This window comes from Nomascus leucogenys, chromosome 10, assembly GCF_006542625.1.
Source record: "Nomascus leucogenys isolate Asia chromosome 10, Asia_NLE_v1, whole genome shotgun sequence".
In the NCBI taxonomy this organism is placed as follows: domain Eukaryota; kingdom Metazoa; phylum Chordata; class Mammalia; order Primates; family Hylobatidae; genus Nomascus; species Nomascus leucogenys.
In genome coordinates, this window is record NC_044390.1 from 55,023,588 (window position 1) to 55,050,204 (window position 26,617).

The following is a 26,617-nucleotide window of genomic DNA, read 5'->3' on the forward strand; positions in this document are numbered from 1 at the left end:
TAGTCCCAGCTACTCAGGAGGCTGAGACAGGAGAATCGACTGAACCAGGAGGCAGAGGTTGCAGTGAACCCAGATTGAACCACTGCACTCCAGCCTGGGCAACAGACCAAAACTCCTCCATCTCAAAAAAAAAAAAAAAAAGAAAAGAAAGAAAAACACCTACTGTGCACCAAAGTCCCAGGTTTTACATGCATTCTGCTGGTTCATCCTGAAGAGGGACTGCTCTTCTCATTTTCCAGGTAAGAAAGTAGGCCCAGAGATGTCTAGACTTGCCAAGGGTCACACAGCCCCACAAGCTAGGATTCCCTCCAGAGCCCTCCACCATCATGGCCCTGTCATGCCTCCTCCATCCCCAGCCTTTTTTTTTTTTTTTTTTTTTTTTTTTTTTTTGAGATGGAGTCTTGCTCTGTCACCCAGGCTGGAGTCTTGCTCTGTCACCCAGGCTGGAGTGCAGTGGCTTGGTCTTGGCTCACTGCAACCTCTGCCTCTCAGGTTCAAGCGATTCTCCTGCCTCAGCCTCCTGAGTAGCTGGGATTACAGGTGCGCGCCACCATGCCTGGCTAATTTTTGTAGTTTTTAGTAGAGATGGGGTTTCACCATGTTGGCCAGGCTGGTTTTGAACTCCTGACCTCAGGTGATCCACCTGCCTTGGCTTCCCAAAATGCTGGGATTAGAGGTGTGAGCCATTGCGTCTGGCCAGCTTTTTTTTTTTTCTTTTTTGAGACAAGGTCTCTCTCTGTTGCTCAGGCTGAAGTGGGGTGATCGTGACTCAATGCAGCCTTGAACTCCTGGGCTCAGATGATCCTCCCGTCTCAGCCTCCCAAATAGCTGGACTACAGGCGTGTGCCACTACACCTGGCTAATTTTTTGAATTTTTGTAGATAGAGGCCTTGCCATGTTGCCCAGGCTGGTGTTGAAATCCTGGGCTTAAGCAATCCTCCCACCTCAGCCTCCTAAAGTGCTGGGATTACAGGCATGAGCCGCCACACATGGCTGCCTCTTCCCTTTTTTTTTTTTTTGAGACAGAGTCTTCGCTCTGTCACCCAGGCTGGAGTGCAGTGGTGTGATCTTGGCTCACTGCAAGCTCCGCCTCCCGGGTTCACGCCATTCTCCTGCCTCAGCCTCCTGAGTAGCTGGGACTACAGGTGCCCGCCACCACACCTGGCTAATTTTTTATATTTTTAGTAGAGATGGGGTTTCACTGTGTTAACCAGGATGGTCTCGATCTCCTGACCTCGTGATCCACCTGCCTCCACCTCCCAAAGTGCTGGGATTACAGGCGTGAGCCACCGCGCCCGGCTGCCTCTTCCCTTTTTAAAGGAAAGACGCTCATGTGCTTCTCCTGAAACCAACACTGATGATGTCCAAATGCGTACTGCACACCAGGCCCTCAACACATCTCATCTCCTTCATTTGCATGAAAACCCCAGGAGGAAGGCATGACTAGCCACGGGTGCCACTGGGGACACACTCGGAGTTGAGCCTGGATACAGCTCTGGTTGGTGAGAGACCCTGTAGCGTGCTTTTATTTTTTTATTTCATTTTTATTTATTTATTTATTTTTTGAGATGGAATCTCACTCTGTCATCCAGGCTGGACTGCAGTGATGCGATCTCAGCTCACTGCAACCTCTGCCTCCTGGGTTCAAGTGATTCTCCTGCCTCAGGCTCCCAAGTAGCTGGGATTACAGGCATGCGCCACCACGTCCGGGTAATTTTTGAATTTTTTAGTATAGACGGGGTTTCACCATGTTGGCCAGGCTGGTCTCGAACTCCTGGCCTCAAGCAATCTGCCTGCCTCAGCCCCACAAAGTGCTGGGACTACAGGCATGAGCCACTGCGCCCAGCCTGCAGCGTGCTTTTAGACAACAGAACAAACAGATGATGTGGGAAAAGGGCTCGGATTCACCTGGCTTCAAATCCTGGTGCTGACACACATAACTCTGTGGCCTTGGTCCTCTCTGAACCTCAGTCTCTTCTTCAAAACATGGAGGATGACCCTCCCTGAGGGCCTTGCTCTGAGGCGTAAAATAATGAATAGAGGGTCTGGCACCGGGGCTGATGTACACGTGGCGCCCCAAAGCATCAGCGTCACTCTGATGATTATTGCTAAAATAACCAGCTCACCTCATGGGTGAGTGCAGGAACAGACCCCAAAAACATCTTTATTCCATTTCCCGGGTTCCCGAAGACTCCCGGATGCCATGGCGTGGGGCCATGGAAGAAATGTTAGGACATTCAGGAGTGTGGCAGCCCCTGGCAGCAAGAGTCCCAGAGCCAGGGTGGACCTGTTCTCTAGCAGTATCCAGGGGCAAAGGGTGGCGGTTGTTGGTACTCCTCCGGGAGCTGGTCGTTCTCAGGTTCTGCCAAGCCCTGGTGCTCTGGCTTGGACTCCTGGGAGGACAGGGCTCTCACTACCATTTGGTGCCAACTCCTGTCCCCTGGGGCCACCTCAATGCAGCTGGCCGACCTCTCGGCCTTCCTGGTGGGGACCTTTCTGTCTTTTGGTGCCTGGGGCTGTGAGGGGCTTTTGAGAGATGTGGCCACATCGGGATCCATGTAGCCTCTGTCCCCCGAGGTGGGATCCCCTGAGTGATCTTGGCTGCCTTTTCCGGTCCCAGGGCCTGAGATCACCGTGGATCTCCGGACATCCAAGAGTGATGACAAGTTCACAGTGGCGAGGTGGCTTTTTAGCTGCTGCCGGACCCTCTGGCTTCTCTGGGGAAGCATTTTGAGGCTCCTCCAGAGTTTCTGGCGGGTCTCTCCAAGAGGGGCTTTTGGGGGGCAGGAGGAAGTGGCTTCCTTGGTGGTTATTCCGTTCGTCTCTGCTGACGGCTTCCTTTCCTTTGATTGGTGACACAGGACTGGCTTTGGGGAGGCCTGAAAACGAGAGTGGGTGAGGCCTGGGGTAGCTCGCCCACCAGAGCACCATGTCTGTCCCAGAAATTGGAGCCTGGGTTCCACCCAGACACCCCGCGGCTGAGAAACGTCCGCGTGTGAACCCCCAAACCTGATCCCATGCCCCATCTTTCTCATCTCAGTAGATGGCTTTGCTGTCTCCCCCAGGGGTTGGCAAACTTCTTCTTCTTCTTTTCTTTTTTTTTTGAGATGGAGTTTCACTCTATCGCCCAGTCTGGAGTGCAGTGGTGCAATCTCGGCTCACTGCAACCTCCACCTCCTGGGTTCAAGCGATTCTCCTGCCTCAGCCTCCCAAGTAGCTAGAACTAAAAGCACACCACCATGCCTGGCTAATTTTTGTATTTTTAGTAGAGACATGGTTTCACCATGTTGGCCCTGGTGGTCTTGAACTCCTGACCTCAGGTGATCCACCCATCTCGGCCTCCCAGAGTGCCGGGATTACAGGCATGAGCCACTGCACCCAGCCTGGCAAAGTTCTTTTACAAAGACTCAGAGAGTAAATATTTCAACTTTGCAGGCTGTACCATCTGTCTCAATTACTTAGCTCTGCTGTTGTAGGGGATGCCAGAGGTCACATGTCAACCAATGAGCATGCCTGGGTTCTAATATAGCTTTATTTATAAACACGGAAATGTGAATTTTACCTGATTTTCACAGGTAACAAAATACTATCTTTACAAAAATGTGGGGCCAGGTGTGATAGCTCACGCCTGTAATCCCAGTGCTTTGGGAGGCTGAGGCAGGAGGATTGTTTGAGGCCAGGAGTTTGAGACCAGCCTGGGCAATGTAGTGAGAGCCCATCTCTACAGATTTTTTTTTTTGAGAGGGTCTTGCTTTGTCACCCAGGCTGGAGTGCAGTGGTGCCATCATGGCTCACTGCAGCCTCGAACTCCCGGGCTCAAGCAATCCTCTCACCTCAGGCCCCAGAGTAGCTGACTACAGGCGTGCGCCACTATGCCTGGCTAATTTTTTAATTTTTTATGGAGACAGGGTCTTGCTGTGTTGCCCAGGCTGGTCTCAAAGTCCTGGCCTCAAGCAATCCTCTCGCCTCAGCCTCCCAAAGCACTGGGAATACAGGTGTGAGCCACTACGCAGACCAAATATCCATGTTTCTTTCCACGCCTGGGCTCTCATTTTTGTCCCTCCCACCTTGACACTGTCCCCCAGCCCCACCTCACTTCCTCCTTCTTTCCATCTCCACCAGTGCCCAGGAAAGCCCCTTCTGCAGCCAGTAGCCACAGGAAACATTTAAAACCACCAGTCCTGGCCAGGTGTGGTAGCTCACGCCTATAATCCCAGCACTTTGGGAGGCCGAGGTGAGCAGATCATGAGGTCAGGGGTTTGAGACCAGTCTGGCCAACATGGTGAAATCCCGTCTCTACTAAAAATGCAAAAATTAGCACGCACCTGTAGTCCCAGCTACTCAGAAGCCTGAGGCAGGAGAATCGCTTGAACCTGGGAGGCGGAGGTTGCAGCGAGCCTAGACTGTGCCATTGCACTCCAGCTTGGTCGACAAAGCAAGACTCCGTCTCAAAAAAAAAAAAAAAAAAAAGTCCTCCCATGCATACACTCTCCTATGGCTCCTCCCTGGTGCAATTGGACTAGAATCCCAGCTCCTCACCTTGGACCCAAGGCTCTGCACTATTGGCCCCTGCTGACCCTGGGGCTTCAGCTTCTGACAATCTCTCTCTCGCTAACCCCACTCCATCTATATGCTGGCTTTTTTTGTTCTGTTTTCCAAACACACCAAGCCCCAGGACTTTTGCAAGTGCCATTCCCTCTGCCTGGAATGTCCTCCCTGTGTCTGTGTGTATGACTGGCTCCTCCTTACCTTGCAGATCTCAGCTATATGCCACCTCCTCTAGGAAGCCTTCCCTGACTGCCTTCCCCCACTTGCACCCCCCCCCCCGCCCACTGATGTCCATCACACCAGCCTGTTTCATTTGTACCACTGTCATAACTTCCCCTGCTGGGCAAGGGGCTTGGAAAGCACTTAGACTTCAACCTAGGGGTGCCTAAAGGCCTCCCAAACCCCAAGATGCATTCATTCATCTACTCCAGAGATTCATTAGTTAAGCACCTTCAATATGGCAGGTCCTCTCAGAGGGGTGGGAGAAGCAAAGGCAAACAAGCCAGATGGAGTCTCCAGTCTCTCAGAGCTCACAGTCTGATTGGGAAGGCAGCCGGGGAGCATGTAAACCCATAAGTAAATAGGATTTTGGGGAACATTTTTGGGAAGTCCGCTGCAGTGAATAAACAGGGTAATGTGAAGGAGAATCCAGAAGGTGTTGCTTTAGGTCTGGGGCCTGGGGAAGGAGGCACTTGAAGGAGAAATGAATGAAGACATGGGAAATCTAGGGGCAGGGCACACAGTTTGTGCAAAGGACCTGAGGTGGGGCCGGCACACGCAGAGACCCCGAGGCTAGCTTGGAGTGTCTGAACAACAGACGGTATGGCAGCAGGGCTGGTGCTGGGTAGGTGATAGGCAGAAGGAGGAACTGAGATTGTAGTTTGAAATTTAATCTCGGTGTTGGGAAAGCACTGGAAAGGTTTAAAGCACCAAGCTGTAGGATCGCATTCTCATTCTAGAAGGAGCCTCCTCTGACAGCTGTTGATCACCTCTGCTCCTGCCCCTCAGCCAGGTGGTCGGTGCCAGCCTCCTGTCATATACATACCTCCTCAGGGGCAGACACCGGGCAGGCAGCTTCCTCGGCCACTGCGTTGGAGTAGAGGAAGAGATCCTCATAATCCACATTTGCGGGATCCTTCTGCAGGGCGGAAGGGGACTGTAGCTCAGCACTAGGGAGGGGGAGAGGTCCTGCGCCGACCCTGGAAGGCAGGTCTCAGGGACCATCCCTTGAATAGCAGTTTCTTAGTACCTAGGTCACGCCCACTAAGCGTTATAAGAAAATATGCCCCACCCACAGCCATTTCTTAGGGGTCCTGACACACCCACTGAACCTTCTAAAGAAAGATGCCCTGCCCATAGCAGTTTCTTGGGAGCTAGGCCACACCCACTGAGATTTCTAAGGAAAGATGCCCCGCCCACAACAGTTTCTTGGGAGCTAGGCCAGGCCCACTGAGCCTTATAAGGAAAGATGCCCCGCCCATAGCAGTTTCTTGGGAGCCAGGCCACACCTACTGAGCCTTCTAAGGAAAGATGCCCCGCCTACCACAGTTTCTTGGGAGCTAGGCCAGGCCCACTGAGCCTTATAAGTAAAGATGCCCCGCCCACAGCAGTTTCTTGGGGGCTAGACAACACCCACTGAGCCTTCTAAGGAAAGATGCCCCGCCCACAGCAGTTTATTGGGAGCTAGGCCACACCCACTGAGCCTTCTAAGGAGAGATACCGCCTCCTCAGCAGTTTCTTAGGGGCTAGGCCACGCCCACTAGGTCTTCTAAGGAAACATGCCCAGCTCACAGCAGTTTATTGGGAACCAGGCCACACCCACTGAGCCTTCTAAGGAAAGTGTATTGGGAGCCAGGCCACGCCCACTGAGCCTTCTAAGGAAAGTGTATTGGGAGCCAGGCCACGCCCACTGAGCCTTCTAAGGAAAGATGCCATTCCTTCAGATGAGCCAAGATTATACTTGGCACATGAACCCTTTAAAAAATCAGCCTGTTGACATGGGCCTGGAGGGCGGAGCCATGGGGAAGCAGGAACCACAAGGGAGACGGCTGTGGGGGGCAGAGGGGCTACGAGGGGTGGGGCCAGAGGGGCCAAAGACCATGAGAGTGACAGAATCAAGAATAGCTGATGGGGGCGTGGGAAACAAAGGGGTCTGGGGGGCTTGGCCCCAAGGAAATGGCTGTGAACCTTGTGGGCCCCTGCCCTCACCTGCCTGCAGGGCTGTGTCAGCAGCTCCCTGCGCGGCTCAATTGGCTTCTGCTGGTGGAAGGTGACCAGGGCATCCAGCGAGGTGTGGGCCACCTTCTCCCCGGGGATCATGAAAGTCCCATCATCCAAGAGCTTCACCATGAAATGGCAGCAGCTGCTTTGGGCTCTGCGGAGACACTGTGGGGGCTGGGACATCCTACTTCCCCTCATCCCTGCCCCAAGTCCCCAGCTCTTGGGCTGGCAGCATCACTGCTACAGCCAGACTACCCCAGGTTCACATGCAGGCTTCTTCACTCACTAGCCATGGGACACCCAGCAGGTTACTAACCTCGCTGTGCCTCAGTTTCCCCCATTTATAACACAGGAGTACAAAGGCTGACCTCAGATGAAACATGCCACTACAGATAAAAGCTTCACTCATTGCCTGGCTAGCAGCTCCCGTTCTCAGATCCACAGCCTCAGTTACTGCTGCTTTCTGAGAAGCTATGACATGAAGCACCCCTTGCCCCCTCCAAGGAAACCCGAGAGCCCACCTGCCCCTGCCCTGGCCCCCGGCCCAGGCCTTACTTGTAGGAGAGTGTGTAGCCCACATGGCTGTGACTGACCCTGATGAGAAAGGATCCCAGTGGCTGTGACTCCAGCAAGTTCTCAGCATCCCTGGAAGGGCACGCATAGAAAGGAAATGACACAGTCCAGTCGCCCCACATACCAATTAGACTCCTGGGGCCATTGGCCCATTCATGGAGAAGGCTGGTAGTTTTCATTTTTCCTTTTTCCTTTTTTTTTTTTTTTCCTGAGACAGAGTCTCGCTATGTCCCCCAGGCTGGAGTGCAGTGGCGCAATCTCAGCTCACTGCAAGCTCCACCTCCTGGATTCACACCATTCTTCTGCCTCAGCCTCCCAAGTAGCTGGGACTACAGGCGCCCGCCACCACGCCTGGCTAATTTTTTGTATATTTTAGTAGAGACAGGGTTTCACCATGTTAGCCAGGATGGTCTCGATCTCCTGACCTCGTGATCTGCCCGCCTCGGCCTCCCAAAGTGCTGGGATTATAGGTGTGAGCCACTGTGCTTTCGTCTGTCGCCTCGGCCTCTCTTTTTCCCTTTTTTTTTTTTTTTTTTTTTTTTGAGATAGAGTCTTGCTGTGTCACCCAGGCTGGAGTGCAATGGCGTGATCTCAGCTTACTGCAGCCTCAACCTCCTGGGTTCGAGTGATTCTCTTGCCTCAGCCTCCCAAGTAGCTGGGATTACAGGCACCCGCCACCATGCCCAGCTATTTTTTTTTTTTTTAGTAGAGACGGGGTTTCACCATGTTGGCCAGGCTGGTCTCAAACCCCTGTCCTCAAGTGATCCGCCTGCCTCAGCCTCCCAAAGTGCTGGGATTACAGGCGTGAGCCACCGTGCCCGGCCTGTTTTCTAAATGAACAAACATCCCAAACTCATCTTTTTTTTTTTTTTTTTTTTTTTTTTCAGTTGTTGCAGACCTTGGGCTATTCAGGGATTAGGGATGTTCCCCCCGAGGAGCTAGGAGGCGTCTGATGGCATTGATCTCTGGCCAGACCTCCTCCCATCTCCCACAGCCACTTCCCAATGCCTGGAATCCCCCGATTAAGGCACCTTTGGGTGGATCAAAGTGTCACAAGTAACAAAGAAGGAGCTGTATACTCAGATGCATTTGAGTTCATAACCCAGCTCTACTGTCCATCAGCTGTGTGACCTCAGGCAATCGTCTCTCCCTTTCTGACCTTCAGCTTCCTCAAGGGGAGAGTAAACTCCACTTCCAAGGCTGCTGTGAGAACAGAAAGAACTTGCAACATGAGCATGACAGCTGCTACCTGCTAAGTGCTCCCAAAGTGTTTGTTGTTATTATTACTATTATTCTCTTTTTTTTTTTTTTTGAGACGGAGTTTTGCTCTTGTTGTCCAGGCTGGAGTGCAATGATGCACTCTTGGTTCACTGCAACCTCTGCCTCCCAGGTTCAAGCTATTCTCCTGCCTCAGCCTCCCAAGTAACTGGGCTTACAGGTAACCGCAACCACGCCCAGCTAATTTTTTGTATTTTTAGTAGAGATGGGGTTTCACCATGTTTGTCAGGCTGGTCTCGAACCCCTGACCTCTGGTGATCCACCCGCCTCGGCGTCCCAAAGTGCTGGGATTACAGGCGTGAGCCACCAAAACCAGTCTGTTTTCTATATTACTACCATTATTATCTGGAGTTCACAGAGAGGAAGGCAGCCTTCCGTGGGACAAGCTGGGGAGACTTTGGTCCTGTACTCTTCAATGCAGAGGCCACTGGCCTTTTGTACTGATTTCCAAAACAGCACAAAAAAGGAACATATGCTGTTTCATGAATCGTTTTTTGTTTTTGAGACAGGGTCTTGCTCTATCACTCAGGCTGGAGTGCAGAGGTGCAATCATAACTCACTGAAACCTGAATTCCTGGGCTCAAGAGATCCTCCCACCTCAGCCTCCTGAGTAGCCAGAACCACAGGCATATTCCACATGCCTGGCTAATTTAAAAAAAATTTTTTTTTTTTTTTGAGTTGGAGTCTTGCTCTGTCACCCAGGCTGGAGTGCAGTGGCACAATCTCGGCTTACTGCAGCCTCTGCCTCCAGGGTTCCAGCAAGTCTCCTGCCTCAGCCACCCGAGTAGCTGGGATTACAGGCACGTGCCACCATGCCCCGTTAATTTTTTTTTTTTTTTGGGACGGAGTTTCACTCTTGTTGCTCAGGCTGGAGTGCAGTGGCACGATCTCAGCTCACTGCAACCTCCGCCTCCCGGGTTCAAGTGATTCTCCTGCCTCAGCCTCTCGAATAGCTGGGATTATAGGCATGCGCCACCACGCCTGGCTAATTTTGTATTTTTAGTAGACATATGTTGTCCAGGCTGGTCTCGAACTCCTGACCTCAGGTGGTCTGCCCGCCTCGGCCTCCCAAAGTGCTGGGATTACAAGCATGAGCCACCACACCCAGCCTAAAATTCCTTTTAGAGATGGAGTCTCACTATGTTGTCCAGACCAGCCTTGAACTCCTGGGCTCAAGCGATCCTCCTGCCTCAGCATTCCAAGTAGCTGGGATTAAAGGTAAGTGCCAGTGCATCCAGCTGCTTCTTTTAATATAACTACTAAAATTTTTTTACATTGCAATATGCAACTCATGTTATATTTCTGTTGTTCAGCAAGGCCCCAGAACTCAGAAACCATGACCAACACTAGTTCCTCTCTGTGGCCTTCACAGAATTTTCTCAATTTCCTGCATGCAGAGAGTGGCCATAAATATTTTTTCCTCCATTTAGTTAAAGCCGGGCCCACATCCTCAGAGCTCACAGTCTGAGGTAGAAAGGGCAAATTGGGGCCAGGCATAGTGGCTCATGCCTGTAATCCCAGCACTTTGGGAGGCCGAGGCGGGCAGATCACTTGAGGTCAGGAGTTTGAGACTAGCCTGGCCAACATGGTGAAACCTCGTCTCTACTAAAAATACAAATATTAGCCGGGCGTGGTGGTGCATGCCTGTAGTCCCAGCTACTCATGAGGCAGGAGGATTGCTTGAACCCAGGAGGTAGAGGCTGCAGTGAGCTGAGATCGCGCCACTACACACCAGCCTGGGCAACAGGAGCAGAACTCTGTCTCAAAGAAAAAAAAAAAATAGAAAAAGAAAAAAAAGAAAGGGCACATTGGTTGTATCCTGATGGGTTGAGAGCAGCTGCTTGGGGTACTGTGTTCAGAAAGATTCTGGCTGGGTGCGGTGGCTCACGCCTGTAATCCCAGCATTTTGGGAGGCCGAGGTGGGTGGATCACTTGAGGCCAGGAGTTTGAGACCAGCCTGGCCAACATGGTGAAACCCTCTCTCTACTATAAACACAAAAATTAGCCGGGCTTGGTGGCATGTGCCTGTAATCCCAGCTACTCAGGAGGTTGAGGCAGAAGAATCACTTGAATCAGGGAGGCAGAGGTTGCAGTGAGCCAAGATTGCACCACTGCATTCCAGCCTGGGTGACAGAGTACGACCCTGTCTCAAAAAGAAAGAAAGAGAGAAAGATTCTGAGGCTGCATCCTGCCATCGTTGATTGGTAATGCTTGGCCTGGGCGAGGTGTGGGGTGCTGCCAGGTCCCTGGCAGTGCTGGCCTGTTGGCCACTTGTATAGAGAAAGCTGAGGCCCACAGAGAGCAAGTAACTTGCCCCAGGTCACACAGTGAGCCCACAGAGGTGGCAGGATTCAAGCCTGGGAGCCTGGAGCTCATTTTAGCCTCTTGCCACACTGAGCTGAGCCAAGTTCAGAATTCTGCAGTTAAAAGCTGCCCAGGGTAGGGACAGACAAGGGAAGAATGGGGAGGGCAGGGTGGAGGGTGTGGGTGTGTCCTCACTCTCTTGAGATTGCACCATGGAACCACTCGGGGACCCCGTCTTGGGCCAGCTGGCCCACCTGGGTGTGCACAAACCAGTCCAGCCGTGGGGGTAGCGGTAGGGGCGGCTTCCTGGCCTCTGTCATAGCTTCCTGGGGTGGAGGGAAGGTCACCTGGGTAGAGATGTGAGGGAAGACAAGAATCAAGCTTGATGCACCTCTTATCTTTGCTCTGTTCTTGAAGCATATGGTGCCCCCTCCTTTGAGAAGTCCTCCAGGGTGGACAGAGCAATGGACTTAAAACTGGCTTGTGGCTGGGTGTGATGGCTCACACGTGTAATACCAGCACTTTGGGAGGCCAAGGTGGGAGGATTGCTTGAACCCAGGAGTTCCAGACCAGCCTGGGCAACATAGTGAGACTCCTATCTCTACAAAAAAATTAAAAAATTTGGCCAGGTGCGGTGGCTCACGCCTGTAATCTCAGCACTTTGGGAAGCCAAGGTGGGTAGATCACCTGAGGTCAGGAGTTTGAGACCAGCCTGGTCAACCTGGTGAAACCCTGTCTTTACTAAAAATACAAAAATCAGCTGGGTGTGGTGGTGGGCACCTGTAATCCCAGCTACTCTGGAGGCTGAGGCAGGAGAATCGCTTGAACCCGGGGGCGGAGGTTGCAGTGAGCCAAGATTGCAACACTGCACTCCAGCCTGGGTGACAGAGTGAGACTCCTCAAAAAGTAAATAAGTAAATAAATAAATAAAATAAAATTTAAAAATTAGCTGGGTGTGGTGGTGCATGCCTGTAGTCCCAGCTACTCGGGAGGCTGAGGTGGGAGGATCCCTTGAGCTCGGGAGGATGTGGCTGCAGTGAGCTGTGGTTGTGCCACTGCAGTCCAGTCTGGGGAACAGAGCAAGACCATATTTCAAAAACAACAACAAAAAAAAACTGGCTTGTGTGGCCGGGCGTGGTGGCTCATGCCTGTAATCCTAGCACTTTGGGAGGCTGAGGCAGGTGGATTACCTGAGGTCAGGAGTTCAAGACCAGTCTGGGCCACGTGGTGAAACCCTGTCACTACAAAAATACAAAAATGAGCCGGGCACAGCGGCATGTGCCTATAATCCAGCTTTTTGGGAGGCTGAGGCACGAGAATCACTTGAACCCAGGAGGCGGAGGCTGCAGTGAGCCGAGATTGCACCACTGCACTCCAGCCTGGGCAACAGAGTGAGACTCTGTCTCAAAACAAAACAAAACAAAACAACCCACTGACTTGTGTTTTTTGGGCACCTACTATGTGCCTGATAGTTTTTACACATTCATTCATTGGCTCATCCCCAAAGTCCTTCAAGGACTTTTCCTTTTATTCTTCTTATGCCATTGTGTTTTTTTCTTTTTTTTTGAGACAGGGTCTCACTCTGTCACCCAGGCTGGAGTGCAGTGGCCCCATCTTGGCTCACTGCAGCCTCGACCTTCTTCCCTCAAGTGATTCTCCCACCTCGGTCCCCCAAGTAGCTGGGACCACAGGCATGTGCCACCACGTCTGGCTAATTTTTGTATTTTTGTAGAGATGGGGTATCACCTTGCTGCCCACATTGGTTTCAAACTCCTGGACTCAAGCAATCTGCCTGTGTCAGCCTCCCAAAGTGCTAGGATTACAGGTGTGAGCCATTGTGCCCAGACTTTTATGCCATTATTGCAAGGACTAGAGGTTCCTTTTATAAATAAATGTTTTGAAATTTAATAATAGAGTATTTAGAGCTGGGCATGGTGGTTCACGCCTGTAATCCCAGCACTTTGGGAGGCTGAGGCAGGTGGATCACCTGAGGTCAGGAGTTCGAGACCAGCCTGGCCAACATGGTGAAACCCCATCTCTACTAAAAATACAAAAATTAGCCAGATGTGGTGGTGGGTGCCTGTAATCTGAGCCACTCAGGAGGCTGAGGCAGGAGAATCGCTAGAACCCAGGAGGCGGAGGTTGCAGTGAGCCAAGATCGTGCCATTGCACTCCAGCCTGTGGGACAGAGTGAGACTCCGTCTCAAAAAAAAAAAAAAAAAAAAAAAAAAGAGTAGAGTATTTAAATATTAAGTAAATATCAATGCCCCTGGAGGAATGAGGAAATGACAAAATGGCAAGTGAACGAAATAAACAGCAGACCCAACAGTGGTGGTCAAAAAGGGTTGCCCTGATTTCTTTCTTTTTTTTTTTTTTTTTTTGAGACTGGGTTTCCTCTGTTCCTGAGGCTGGAGTGTGCAATGGTGCAATCACAGCTCATGCTCCTCACTGCAGCCTCAACCTCCCGAGTAGTTGGGACTACAGGCATGCATTACCATGCCTGGCTAATTTTGAAAATTTTTTTTGTAGAGACAGGGTCTTGCTCTGTTATCCAGGCTGGCCTCGAACTCCTGGGCTCAAGCAATCCTAACACCTCAGCCTCCCAACATACTGGGATTACAGGCACGAGCCACGGTGCCTGCCTGCCTTGGTTTCATTAAACACCAGAGAAATGTGGCTTCAGACAGTCACTTCTGCCACCAACGTCACCACACATTGTAGCCACTCATGGCACACTTACAATATGTCAGATGCATCATTAATTCACACACTTTCTTGACAATTTTAAGCAAGCAGTACCACGGGACTTTGTGTACCAACGACAGAGCTGGAGAGAGAAAGCAGCACCGTTTTGCAAAACAGTGTTAAGTGAGTGTAAGACAAGCCAAAGGATTGTATCTTGCTAGATAGTTCCTTCAGGACCCCTCTTGCTCACCCTTAATTCTTTTTTTTTTTTTGAGATGGAGTCTCGCTCTATTGCCCAGGCTGGAGTGCAGTGGCGTGATCTCAGCTCACTGCAGCCTCCGCCTCCCAGGTTCAAGTGATTCTCCTGCCTTAGCCTCTTGAATAGCTGGGATTACAGGCATGTGCCACCACGCCTCGCTCATTTTTGTATTTTTAGCAGAGATGGGGTTTCACCATGTTGGCCAGGCTGGTCTCCAACTCCCGACCTCAAGTGATCCGCCTGCCTTGGCCTCCCAAAGTGCTGGGATTACAGGCGTGAGCCACTGCGCCCGGCTGCTCACCGTAAATTCTGTCCTTAAACTGGAGCTCACTCCCTCCACCCATTGGCCCCATCTAATGTTTCAATATCTCAAAACATCTTTTTACTGGGCTGTTTCTATGAGGAGGCGGGGCCTGTTGACCAATGGCAGTCAATATTGACTTTCTCCAACCAGATGTCAAGCATATCCTCTGGGGTATGGCCTGAAGGAATTCTGGGGCAACCAAAATTAAATAACTGTATTAAGAAATATTTAATAAAGCAGGGTGACAAAGCAATTAAGAGCCTGGAATTGGAGGCTGGGTGCAGTGGCTCACACCCAGCACTGTAATCCCAGCACTGTTGGAGCCTGAGGCAGGCGGATCACCTGAGGCCAGGAGTTTGAGACCAGCCTGGCCAACATGGTGAAACCCCGTCTCTAATAAAAATACAAACATTATCTGGGCAAGGTGGTTCACGCCTGTAATCCCAGCTACTCAGGGGGCTGAGGCAGAATTGCATGAACCTGGGAGGCAGAGGTTGCAGTGAGCTGAGATTGAGCCACTGCACTCCAGCCTGGGCAACAGAGCAAGACTCCATCTCAAAATAAATAAATAAATAAATACAAAAATTATGATGGCATGTGCCTGTAGTCTCAGCTACTAGGGAGGCTGAGGCAGGAGAATCACCTGAATCCAGGAGGCAGAGTTTGCAGTGAGCCAAGATCGCACCACTGCACTCCAGCCTGAGCAACAGAGCGAAACTCTGTCTCACAAAAAAAAAAACAACCAAAAAACCCCCATCACCACCACCAACAAAAAAAGAGCCTGGGCCAGGTGCAGTGGCTCACGCCTGTAATATCAGCACTTTGGGAGGCTGAGGCAGGCAGATCACGAGGTCAGGTGATCGAGACCATCCTGGCTAACATGGTGAAACCCTGTCTCTACTAAAAATACAAAAAATTAGCTGGGCATGGTGGCAGGCACCTGTAGTCCCAGCTACTCGAGAGGCTGAGGCAGGAGAATGGCATGAACTCGGGAGGCGGAGCTTGCAGTGAGCTGAGATCGAGTCACTGCACTCCAGCCTGGGCGACAGAGCAAGACTCCGTCTCACGAAAAAAAAAAAAAAAAAAAAAAAAAAAGAGCTGGGATTCGACCCAGATGGCCTGGGTTCAAACCCTGGCTCCCCCACTTAGCCACTGTGTGACCTCGGGTAAGTCACTTAATGGCTCTCTGTGCCTATATTTCTGCCTTTAATTTGGGGATAATGATATTTACCTAGGAAAGTTTAGCTGGCACTGTATATATATAGAGAGATATATACAATATTCATGAATCCAGTTGTGACCTAGCATGGGGTAATGTTTACAGGCTTATTCTTTTTTTTTTACTTAGAAGAACTCCTATTTATCCTTCAAAACCCAGTAAAAATGTCCCCTCCTCCAGGCAGCTTTCCTACATCTCCCCCCAGACAAAGCCCTGGCACCCCTCTCTGTCCCCAGTGTTCCCCCCCGTTCCTCTCTCTGGTCCAGCCATGACTCCATGGAGTTAAAGTGTCTTTATCTTGCTCTGCCTCCACCAGCCTGAGGGCCTCCTAGGGATCAGGGATTAGGGCTAGGTTCTTGTGATGTTGTTTTTTTCTGCAAGGGTCTTTGCTGATGAAAAGCTATCGAGTGATGAAAGACCTCATGCTCAAATTCAAGCTCCTGACCCTGGCCTGGGAGCCTCCTCTACTTCCCTGCTACCCACATTCTAGACCTAAAGACATCCTTGCTCTCTCTCTCTTGCCTCTGCACACCTTTGCTCATGCTGTTGTCCTACCAAGACCCCCTTTTCCCCAACTCCAGCTCCATTTTCCATTTGTGGTCACCACAAATACCCCCTCCTCCATGAAGCTCTCCCCCATGCCCGCAGAAAATCCCTCCTGCCACCCCGGGCCCCACTAACCCTGTCCCTCCTTGTGGCCTAGCCTAGCCCCCATGTTCTGTCTCCTCGAGGGCTGAGAGGAGGGCTGAGGCTTCTGGGTCACATACCTGGGAGACCCTTGGATGGCCGAGGCCCTCGCTGTAGCTGTGCCAGTGCCTGCAGGAGCCTGGGTTTCGATTCAAGGTCTGCACGTCAATGGGGCGGAGCTGGCTGCCCCGAGGCAGTTCCTGTTTCCTCAAGCAGGTGAGCCCTGGGGGGCGGAACAAGGACAGCCCAAGTCACCCTGTCTGCAGTCCAACAAAACATCTGGTGCCACAGGTGCAGAGACAGCTTGCTCCCGCCTTGCCCCCAGCAAGTCATTATTGAGTACCTACTGTGTGCCTGCTCTTTGGAGGACACAGGGGTGACACGGAGACAGGTGCAGGCCCCCTGACTCCTGGCATCTACAATCTATCAAGCAGTGAAGAGGAGTGAGACGTCATTACAAAGGGGGAACAGGGGACGGGTGTGGTGGCTCACACCTGCAATCCCGGTACTTTGATAGGCTGAGGCAGGTGGATCACTTTAGGTCAGGAGTTTGAGACCAGTCTGGCAAACATGGCAAAGCCCTGTCTCTATTAAAATACAAAACAGCTGGGTGTGGTGGTGCACGCCCGTAATCCCAGCTACTCAGGAGGCTGAGGCACAAGAATCGCTTTAACCCGGGAGGCGGAGGTTGCAGCGAGCTGAGATCGCACCATTGCACTCCAGCCTGGGCAACAGAGTGAGACTCCTTCTCAAAACAAAAACAAAAGCAACAAAGGGGGAACAGAAACTGGGCGCGGTGGCTCACACCTGTAATCCCAGCACTTTGGGAGGCCGAGGTGTGTGGATCATTTGAGGCCAGGAGTTTGAGACCAGCCTGACCAACATGGTAAAACCCTGTCTCTACTAAAAATACAAAAATTAGGCGTGGTGACCGGTGCCTGTAATCCCAGCTACTCAGGAGGCTGATGCAAGAGAATCGCTTGGACCAGGGAGGCAGAGGCTGCAGTGAGCCAAGATCACGCCAGTGCACTTTAGCCTGGGTGACAGAGGGAAACTCTGTCCCCCGCAAAAAAAAAAAAAAAAAAAAAAAAAAAAAAACCAGCCGGGTGCAGTGGCTCATGTCTGTAATCCCAGCACTTTGGGAGGCCAAGGCGGGTGGATCATCTGAGGTCGGGAGTTCTCGACCAGCCTGACCAACGTGGAGAAATCCCGTCTCTACTAAAACTACAAAATTAGCCGGGCGTGGTGGCGCACACCTGTAATCCCAGCTACTCGGGAGGCTGAGGCAGGAGAATTGCTTGAATCCGGGAGGTGGAGGTTGTGGTTTGCCGAGATCACGTCATTGCACTCGCCTGGGCAGCGGGAGTGTAACTCCGTCTCAAACAAAACAAAACAAATGAAAAAAACAAAACAAAAAAACCCAAAAAACCCTAAACAAACCAAAAAAACCCAAAGGGGGAACAGGAAGTGGGAACAGCAGTTGCACAAACCCGCAGAGGTGGCCTAACTGACCTGGAGGAAGGGGCATTTGAGGGTGAGTAGGAATCATCTCGATTTGGGGAGTGTGTGGTGCAGAAAGAGTATATTTTTTGTAGACATGGGGTCTTGCTATGTCACCCAGGCTGGGGGAGGGAAGAGCAGGCACAAAGGCCTTGAAACTGAATTGAGCCTGGACAGGCTGGGGTCTCATGGCACGCATAGGTCCACACCAGGACTTCCTCCATTACAAAATATTTAAAAATATTTTTATTAATTGACTAACTTATTTTAGACACAGGGTTTCACTCTGTCACCCAGGCTGGAGTGCAGTGGTACAGTCATAGCTCACTGCAGCCTTGAACTCCTGGACTCTAGTGATCCTCCCACCTCAGGCTCCCAAGTAGCTGGGACTACAGGCACACAACACCACACCTGGCTAATTAAAAAAATATTTTTTTTAGAGATGGGGTCTTGTTGTGTTGCCCAGGCTGGTCTCAAACTCCTGGGGCTCAAGTGATCCGCCCACCTTGGTTCAAGCGATTCTCCTGCCTCAGCCTTCCAAGTAGCTGGGATTACAGGTGCTCACCAACACGCCTGGCTAATTTTTGTATTTTTAGTAGAGACAAGGTTTCACTATGTTGGCCAGGCTGGTCTCAAACTCCTGACCTCAGGTGATCCACCGCCTCAGCCTCCCAAAGTGCTGGGATTACAGGTGTGGGCCAGCGTGCCAGCTTAAAATTCTATTTTACAATTGCGTTGGCATTAAGACCCATGTGGTCCAGGCTGGATTCCTTATTGTATATTTATTTTTAGGATGTTCAGGTTTTTTTCTTCTGGTTTTAAATAAGCTGAAGCCCTTTGGGAAGTCCTACACAGCACTTGGATCCTGGGTGCAGGCCCCGTGTGCCTAACAGATTGGCCAGCCCTGGCCATGTGCTCGTACCCCAGGCAGACAAGCAAAACTACTTCCTCTTCTCCTTTCAGGCAGAAAGGATCCAGAACCTGCTGGGGGCCTCCCCACGGGCCTATCGCCCTGGCCCAGCTGGGCTAGATAACCCCAGGCTCACCCTGGGTGCCTCTCTCACTCCCCTACTCCTCCTCGTCAGCAGCAGCGCCTTGTCTGCCCTCTGTGGTCAACAAGGTCTAAGCAGGAGACACATGGAGCCCTGCTTCTCACTCACCTGCTGTGTGTCCTCAGGTGACTTGCTCAGCCTCTCTGAGCCTCAGTTCTGCATCTGTGCAATGGGCGTAATAGCCTTCCTTAATCATGTGAAGATGATAGGAGAGGCAACCCTCCAGCACAGCACATGATGAGTTGGGAGTGAAAGAATCAGGACTCTTTGTTGTGACTTAATTCAAGCAAGGCCTTTGTGTTTGCCTGGGGGAGACTCTGGCTTGGGCCTCAGACCTCATGGGCTGAGCTGCCTTGGGCAACTCACTTCACCTCTCTGTGGCTAATCTCTTTTTCTTCTCTCTCTCTCTTTTTTTTTTTTTTTTTTTTTTTGAGATAGGGTCCCCTCAACTCTGTTGCCCAGGCTAGAGTGCAGTGGCACAATCTCAGCTCACCACAGCCTCTACTTCCTGGGCTCAAGCAAACCTCCCATCTCAGCCTCCTGAGTAGCTGGGACTACAGGTGCACCACCACCACGGCTGGCTAATTTTTGGATTTTTGAAGAGATGGGGTTTTGTCATGTTACCAGGTTGGTCTCCTTCAAGTGATCCTCCTGCTTCAGCCTCCCAAAGTGTTGGGATTACAGGTGTCAGCCGCTGCATCTGGCCTTTTTATTTTTGAGATGATGTCTTGTTCTGTCACCCTGGCTGGAGTGCAGTGGTGCGATCTCGGCTCAATACAACCTCCACCTCCTGGGTTTAAGCAATTCTCCTGCCTCAGTCTCCCAAGTAGCTGAGATTATAAGCGTGCACCACCACTCCTGGCTAATTTTTATATTTTTACTAGAGACAGGGGTTAGCCATGTTGGCCAGGTTGGTCTTGAACTCCTGAACTCAAGTGGTCTGCCCACTTTGGCCTCCCAAAGTGCTGGGATTATAGGCCTGACATAGTTATTTATTTATTTAATTTATTTATTTTTTGAGACGGAGTCTTGCTCTGTCACCCAGGCTGGAGTGCAGTGGCGCGATCTCGGCTCACTGCAAGCTCCGCCTCCTGGGTTCGCGCCATTCTCCTGCCTCAGCCTCCCGAGTAGCTGGGACTACAGGCGCCCGCCACCATGCTTGGCTAATTTTTTGTATTTTTAGTAGAGACGGGGTTTCACCGTGTTAGCAGGGATGGTCTCGATTTCCTGACCTTGTGATCCGCCTACCTTGGCCTCCCAAAGTGCTGGGATTACAGGCATGAGCCACAGAGCCTGGCCTTCACTTCACTTCTCTGATCCTCCTGGGAAAGTCTGACCATCGGGGCTCTTATTTGCATGGGGTTTAGAGTTTCCAGGAACATGGGGTGTGTTTGCCTAGCTCCAGCACAGCCCCCTAAGACCTCACCACAAACGGCCCAACCTCGCTTCCCCTGACCTGCTTGGGTGATGTGGTCTCCCACAAACTAACGCCTTCCTTTCAGATGTCGCAACAGAATCACCCCCACATCCCTCAGTGTCTGCAGGCCTCGGCCCGCAAACGGATATGCGTCCCCCAGAGGAAGGAGGGGTGTGGAGGGGAAAACGAAGGTGCCCTGATGGGGAGATAATGGGGCTACAATTCCAAGGCCCCCTCTCTCTGATATCAGGTTATCCAGGGAGACAGATCTGGGCTTCTCAGCAGAGGCCGCAGCTGGTAAGTGGGCCATTCACAGACTCATGTGGGATGGCTCTTGGGGGATGTGGCCACAATGCCATCTTAGTGCTAGGAAAATGCTGGGCCCATACATGTCAGGGAGTGGGGAAGCCCTTAGGCTCTGCCAGCACTGGGTTTGATGCAATTCTTTTCAGAGACAGGGTCTCACTCTGTTGCCCAGGCTGAAGTGCACTGTGCCATCATAGCTCCCTGCAACCTCAAACTCCCGGGCTCAAGCGACCCTCCCGCCTCAGCCTCCCAAGTAGCTGCAATCACAAGCTCACACCACCATGCCCGGCTAATTTTTCAATTTTTATTTTGTAGAGACAGGGTCTTGCCGTGTTGCCCAGGATGGTCTAGAACGCCTGAGCTCAAGCAATCCTCACACCCCGGCCTCCCAGTGTTGGGATTATAGGCATGAGCCACTGTGCCCAACCCTGGGCTTGATGTAATTTTATGGTTTTAGCTTCCTACAATGCCTTCATTCTATTCATTCATTCATCTCACAAACACTGGCTGAGCCCCAGCTCTGGATGGGCGCCATGCTAGATGCTGCAGATGAAGCACAAGGCAAGATCGGGCCGGGTGCAGTGGCTCATGCCTATAATCTCAGCTCTTCGGGAGGCCGAGGTGGGCAGATCACCTGAGGTCAGGAGTTCAAGACCAGCCTGGCCAACATGGGGAAACCCTGTCTATACTAAAAATACAAAAATTAGTCAGGCGTAGTGGTTCATGCCTGTAATCCCAGATACTCGGGAGGCTGAGGGCAGGAGAATTGCTTGAACCAGGAGATGGAGGTTGCAGTGAGCTGAGATCATGCCACTGCACTCCAGCCTGGGTCACAGAGTGAGACTGTGTCTCAAAAAAAAAAAAAAAAAAGGCAAGCTCGGCATGGTCCCCACCCTTCTAGGGCCCACAGTCTATGGAGAGACAGATGCTGAACAAGTTCACATGCAGGACAGTCAGGCAGAAAAGAAAATAGCAAGGGCAGCCTGGGTGCAGTGGCTCAAACCTGTAATCCCAGCACTTCGGGAGACTGAGTCAAGGGATTGAGACCAGCCTGGCCAACATGGTGAAACCCTGTCTCTACCAAAAATACAAAAATTAGCTGGGCATGGTGGCCCACGCCTGTAATCCCAGCTACTCGGGAGGCTGAGGCAGGAGAATCCCTAGAATCCGGGAGGCGGAGGGTGCAGTGAGCTGAGATCTTGCCACTGCACTCCAGCCTGGGCAACAGAGCAAGACTCCATCTCAAACAAACAAACAAACAAAATCGACAAGGGCAAAGGCCCTGTGGTAGGAATGAACTTGGCATGTCTGAGGCACAGATGATGACAGCTAAGGTGTCCAAATGGTGGAAACAACCCAAATGTCCATGAATGAATGAATGGGTAAACAAAACATGGTTCATCATCCACACCATGAAACATGATTGAGCCACAAAAAGGAAGGAAGCACTGCTCCATGCTACAGTGTGGATGAGCCCCAAAAACATGATGCATAGTGAGAGAAGCCAGACACAAAGGCCACCTAGTGCATGATTCCATTGATATGAAATGTCCAGAACTGGCTGGACCCACAGTGGCTCACACCTGTAATTCTAGCACTTTGGGAGGCCAAGGTGGGTGGATCACCTGAGGTCAGGAGTTTCAGACTAGCCTGGCCAACATGGTGAAACTCCATCTCTACTAAAAATACAAAAATTAGCCAGGCGTGGTGGCGGGACCTGTAATCCCAGCTACTCGGGAGGCTAAGCCATGAGAATTGCTTGAACCCAGGAGGCAGAAGTTGCAGTGAGCCAAGAATGCACCACTGCACTTTTCTTGGGGAACAAGATGAACAATGGTGGTCATAGTAATAACAGGGTGGGTGTGGTGGCTCACACCTGTAATCCCAACACTTTGGGAGGCTGAAGTGGGAGGATCACTTGAGGCCAGTTCAAGACCAGCTTGGGCAGTGAGACACCATCTCTACAAAAAAGTAAAACAATTAGTTGGGTGTGGTGGTATGCACCTGTAGTACCAGCTACTTGGGAGGCTAAGGCAGGAGGATCGCTTGAGCCTGGGAGGTTGAGGCTGCAGTGAGCCATGATCCCACCACTGCACTCCAGCCTGGGCAACAGAGCAAGACCCTGTTTCTTTTTTCTTTTTTTTTTTTTTTGAGACAGACTCTCACTCTGTTACCCAGGCTGGAGTGCAGTGGTATGATCTAGGTTCATTGCAACCTCTGCCTCCCCGGTTCAAGTGATTTCTGGCTAATTTTTGTATTTTTAGTAGAGACGGGGTTTCACCATATTGGCCAGGCTGGTCTCGAACTCCTGACCTCAAGTGATCCGCCCACCTCGGCCTCCCAAAGTGCTGGGATTACAGGTGTGAGCTACCGCGCCCGGCCGGAAGACCCTGCTTCAAAATAATAATGATAATAACGATGATGATGGTGATGAGGACAGTAATGATGCTGATATCAGCCTATTCTCTCTCTGTGCTCATTATGTACCTGTGCCTCCTCTGGGATCCACCATCTCCCTGGCTCTTCATAGCCATCCTATGAGGTGGAAACTATGATCACCCCTATTTTGCAAGAGAGGAAATTAAGTTCAGTTGGTGAGGGCATGTGTCCAAGGTTGTGCCATTGAAACGGCCTCATCTGGGGTAGATACCCGAGATTTGTCATCTCACAGCTATGGAGAACAAGGACGTGGACACACAAGAGTGAGGTTAAGAGCAGAAGTTTAATAGGTGAAAGAAAGAGTTCCCTCCTGCAGAGAGAGGTCCTGAAAAAATGCATTGACGGATGCACAGTGAAATGCAGGGGGTTTTATAGATGACTGGTGAGGAGGCGGTGTTTGATTTACATAAGGTGTGAAAGATTGGTTGGACTAGGTGTTACATTTGCATAGGGTGCGAAAAACTGGTTAGGACTAGGTGTGCCATTTGCATAGGGTGTGAATTTCTGGCCACCCCTACCGTAATCTTTTATCATGCAAGCGGGTCCTCTCCCTGAGCTGTGCCATGTTGCCCACCCCTTTACTGTACACGTGGTAATAAAAAGAGGGGAGATAGAATCTCCACGTTGGTCTTGCCTGGCTCCCAGGCAACTGTTTTCTATTGACGCAGCTGCTGGCATCTCCCCATGCAAGCTTCTAGCTCGCTTATCTATGTTTGCAGCTCGATTTCTCAGACTGCTTTTTGTTAGAAAAAATAATTGCTTGGGCTGCTTTTTGTTAGAAAAGAAATTCTGCCAAGGACTCTGGTGCCCTCACTATCTGCCTAAATAATTTCTTTCTAGCTCCTCTATCACCGTGGGTCTTGAGTGGTGCTGGGATTCGGGCCCAGGCAGCTCTCTCTTATCCATGACCCATTAGGGGCTCAGAAGAAAGCCAGGCACAGGATGGGTTCCCAGTCAGGATCTGCTATTCATTGCCATTGGTTGTCACTGTCTCCGAATTTTGCAGTTTTGGACAGAAACTGCAGTTTCGTGGAAAGAAAGCAAGTTTCCCAAAGTGGCCGTTTATCAGGCATCCCTGGCAGGGGGCGACTTGGAGTTTTACTATCAGGATTTAGGGTCCTCCTGAGTGGGTGCTCGGAGGCTCAAGGATAGAGATGACAGAGATGTTGGTGGCAGCTAAGCCAGGGACCACCAGGGCGGCCTCTAGTGTGGTCAGGTGGGAAGGGAGTTTGTGGCTGGGGGTTCCCAAACCCATTGAGTTTGCAATGCCTGGGGAGCTGCCCCCCATGCTGCAGAGGCTGCAGGATCAACCCTGGAAGCTGGTTTCTTTGAGGGAAGAGGATGTCACCTCCCTTGTGCTCACCCTAGAGGCCACTTGGGTGTCCTTCATTAATTCAATGGGTTCAGGCCACACACAAGCACACTACAGAAGTCCCTGTCCTCATGGAGCTTTTGGGCTGAGTGGGGACAGGCTTGGCAATGAAAACAGGTAACTTCTCATAAATGCTATGAAGATGAGCTAGGAAGAGAGAAGGGCATGGCTGGGAGAGGCCTCTGCAGAGGTAGCCCTGGATAACCATGACGTGATGAACAGTGGGCTTTGCACATTTCAGGAGACTGCAAGACTACGGTGTGGCAAGTGCAAAGGCCCTGGGGCCTTCTCAGTGATGAGTGTGGAGCGAAGGAGTAAAGAAGGAGAGGATTGGCGTGGAGTGAGCCAGGGAGGGCGGCCAGAGAAAGAGGAAGGAGTAGGCGGGGCCATGGCTACAGTGTGTAGAGGCTTGTGCCCCACGGTGAGGGGCGTAAGTTGTATCCCTAAGCCCAGGGAAGACCTGGGGAGGTGTTGTTTTTTTGATAAAGGGTCTTGCTCTGTCACCCAGGCTGGAATGTAGTGGTGTGGTCAGAGCTCACTGCAGCCTCCAACTCCTGGGCTCAAGTGATCCTCCCTCCTCAGCCTCCTGAGTAGCTGGACTACAGGTATATGCCACCATACTTACTATTTTTTATTTTTTTGAGACGGAGTCTTGCTCTGTCACCCAGGCTAGAGTGCAGTGGCGCAATCTTGGCTTACTGCAACCTCTGCCTCCCAGGTTCAAGCGATTCTCCTGCCTCAGCCTCCTGAGTAGTTGGGATTACAGGCGCATGCAACCATGCCTGGCTCATTTTTGTATTTTTAGTAAAGATGGGGTTTTGCCATATTGGCCAGACTGGTCTCGAACTCCTGATCTCAGGTGAACCACCCGCCTTGGCCTCCCAAAGTGCTGGGATGAGGCATGCGCCACTGTACCCGGCCAATTTTTGTATTTTTTATTTTTATTTTTAGAGATGGGGTCTCACTATGTTGTCCAGGCTGGTCTTGAACTTGAACTGGCCTCAAGCTATTCCCCTGCCTCAGCCTCTCAAGGCACTGGGATTATAGGCATAAGCCACGCACCCCAGCCCCTGAGGAGAGCTTTAAACAAGGAGGTGACACTGATTTCAGTTTTGTAAGGACACTCTGAAAAAAGTTTTAAAGACAGAGGGGAGGGCCGGAAACCTACGAGGAAGTGGTCACAGAGGTCCAGGTGGTCGTGGCTACAACTCGGGAGGGGTCAGCTGTGGGCACGATGGGGAAGGCAGGGATGGAGTCCAGGGTCAGGGCTGTGTTACGCTTATGGTGCCGATGAGACATTCAAATTGGAATAGAGAGTGGCAGGTGAAACTCAGACTTGGGTCCGGCCTGGATTTGCAGCATGAAAGCCACTGGCCTATCTAAAGGCATAGTGTGTGCAGAAAAGAATGAACAGATCTGAGGCTGCTTCCTGAGAAAGGCCTGCTGGCAAGGTGGGCCTGCAGTTGGTAAAGTTCCCTACAGATATAAAACTTCCATACATGCGTGGTTCATGACGGGTGCCTACACTTTCTGTACAAATGATGCAGTTTATGCTAAACCCCTGCTTTCTTTGTAGGAGTCTGGAATCCTGGTGCCAGGTAGAGGGTTCCTATGTGACTGGCCCCATAAACACCTGGGCACAGAACTGCCAATCAGCTTTCATGAGAGACACATTACACACCTGTTGTTACAACGCGTTGTTGGGGGAGTTAAGCATGGGGTGTGTGACCCCACTGAGAGAGGATTCTGGAAGCTTGTCTGGTTGCCTCTGGACTTCACTCTGCATGCCTTTTCCCTTTGCTGATTTTGCTGTGATCTTGGCTGTGAGTACAGCTCTCTGCCAAGTCCTAGGGAATGGCTGGACCCGGGGGGGTGGTCTTGGGAAGGACCCTGGATAGAGTGGAAGGAATGCCCTGGAAAGCCAGCCAGGAGAGGGCCCCTGGAAGCACCTACCAGGGAGGCAGGAAGGACACAGTGGCTGAGCTGCGTGCCAGAAGGCAGGTGACGCAGGCTCTTGGGGAGGATGGGGTGCTCCTGAGAGCTGAGGGGTGCAGAAGCAAGGACTCAACTTGGCCAGATGGGTACCACTGGGGACCAAGGCAAGACAGTTTTGGTGGCATGATGGGGCTGATGTTGGCTGAGCAGGTCAAGCAGAGGAGTAAACAGGAGGGAGAGACAACCTTTCCATTTTCCTGCAAAGGAGGGGTGGAAGTAGGGCTGTGGCTGCAGGTGGGAAGGGCTAGGTTTTTTTTTTTTTTTTTTGAGACAGGTTGTTACTCTGTCGCTCAGGTTAGAGTGCAGTGGTGCAATCTCAGCTCACTGCCGCCTCAACCTCCTAGCTCAAGTGATCTTCCTGCCTCAGTCTCCAGAGTAGCTGGGACCACAGGTATGTGCCACCGTGCCTGGCTACTTTATTTTGTATTGTTAGTAGAGATGGGGGTTCACCATGTTGGC

At 51.4% G+C, this 26,617-nt stretch overlaps 1 protein-coding gene across 7 annotated transcripts; it reads right to left on the bottom strand.

Moving 5' to 3' along the window:
* Positions 1–1,535: 1,535 nt before the first annotated feature.
* On the bottom strand, positions 1,536–26,052 carry HSH2D (hematopoietic SH2 domain containing). Of its 7 annotated transcripts, XM_003275942.4 has the most exons (8): positions 25,845–26,052; positions 17,840–17,992; positions 16,158–16,300; positions 11,119–11,270; positions 7,324–7,413; positions 6,757–6,922; positions 5,594–5,686; positions 1,536–2,879 (listed from the first exon to the last, which is right to left on the bottom strand). In XM_003275942.4, exons 4-8 carry the CDS (start codon positions 11,241–11,243, stop codon positions 2,295–2,297), a joined length of 1,059 nt encoding a protein of 352 aa, XP_003275990.2. In that variant the 5' UTR covers positions 11,244–11,270; positions 16,158–16,300; positions 17,840–17,992; positions 25,845–26,052; the 3' UTR covers positions 1,536–2,294. The 7 variants fall into 7 exon arrangements, with proteins under 7 accessions (XP_003275990.2, XP_030676402.1, XP_030676400.1 ...); XM_030820542.1 differs by lacking the exons at positions 17,840–17,992; positions 25,845–26,052 and adding an exon at positions 4,326–4,447 and having other exon boundaries at positions 16,158–16,241; XM_030820540.1 differs by lacking the exons at positions 17,840–17,992; positions 25,845–26,052 and having other exon boundaries at positions 7,362–7,413; positions 16,158–16,247.
* Positions 26,053–26,617: the final 565 nt, after the last annotated feature.

Excerpts from the sequence above, each read along its gene's own strand:
- HSH2D (XM_003275942.4), bottom strand. The coding sequence starts at position 11,243 with ATGACAGAGGCCAGGAAGCCGCCCCTACCGCTACCCCCACGGCTGGAC. Across the intron at positions 6,923-7,323 it reads GGCTACACACTCTCCTACAA|AGCCCAAAGCAGCTGCTGCC; the intron begins GTAAGGCCTGGG and ends GTGTCTCCGCAG. Across the intron at positions 2,880-5,593 it reads CGGTGTCTGCCCCTGAGGAG|GCCTCCCCAAAGCCAGTCCT; the intron begins GTATGTATATGA and ends TCTCGTTTTCAG.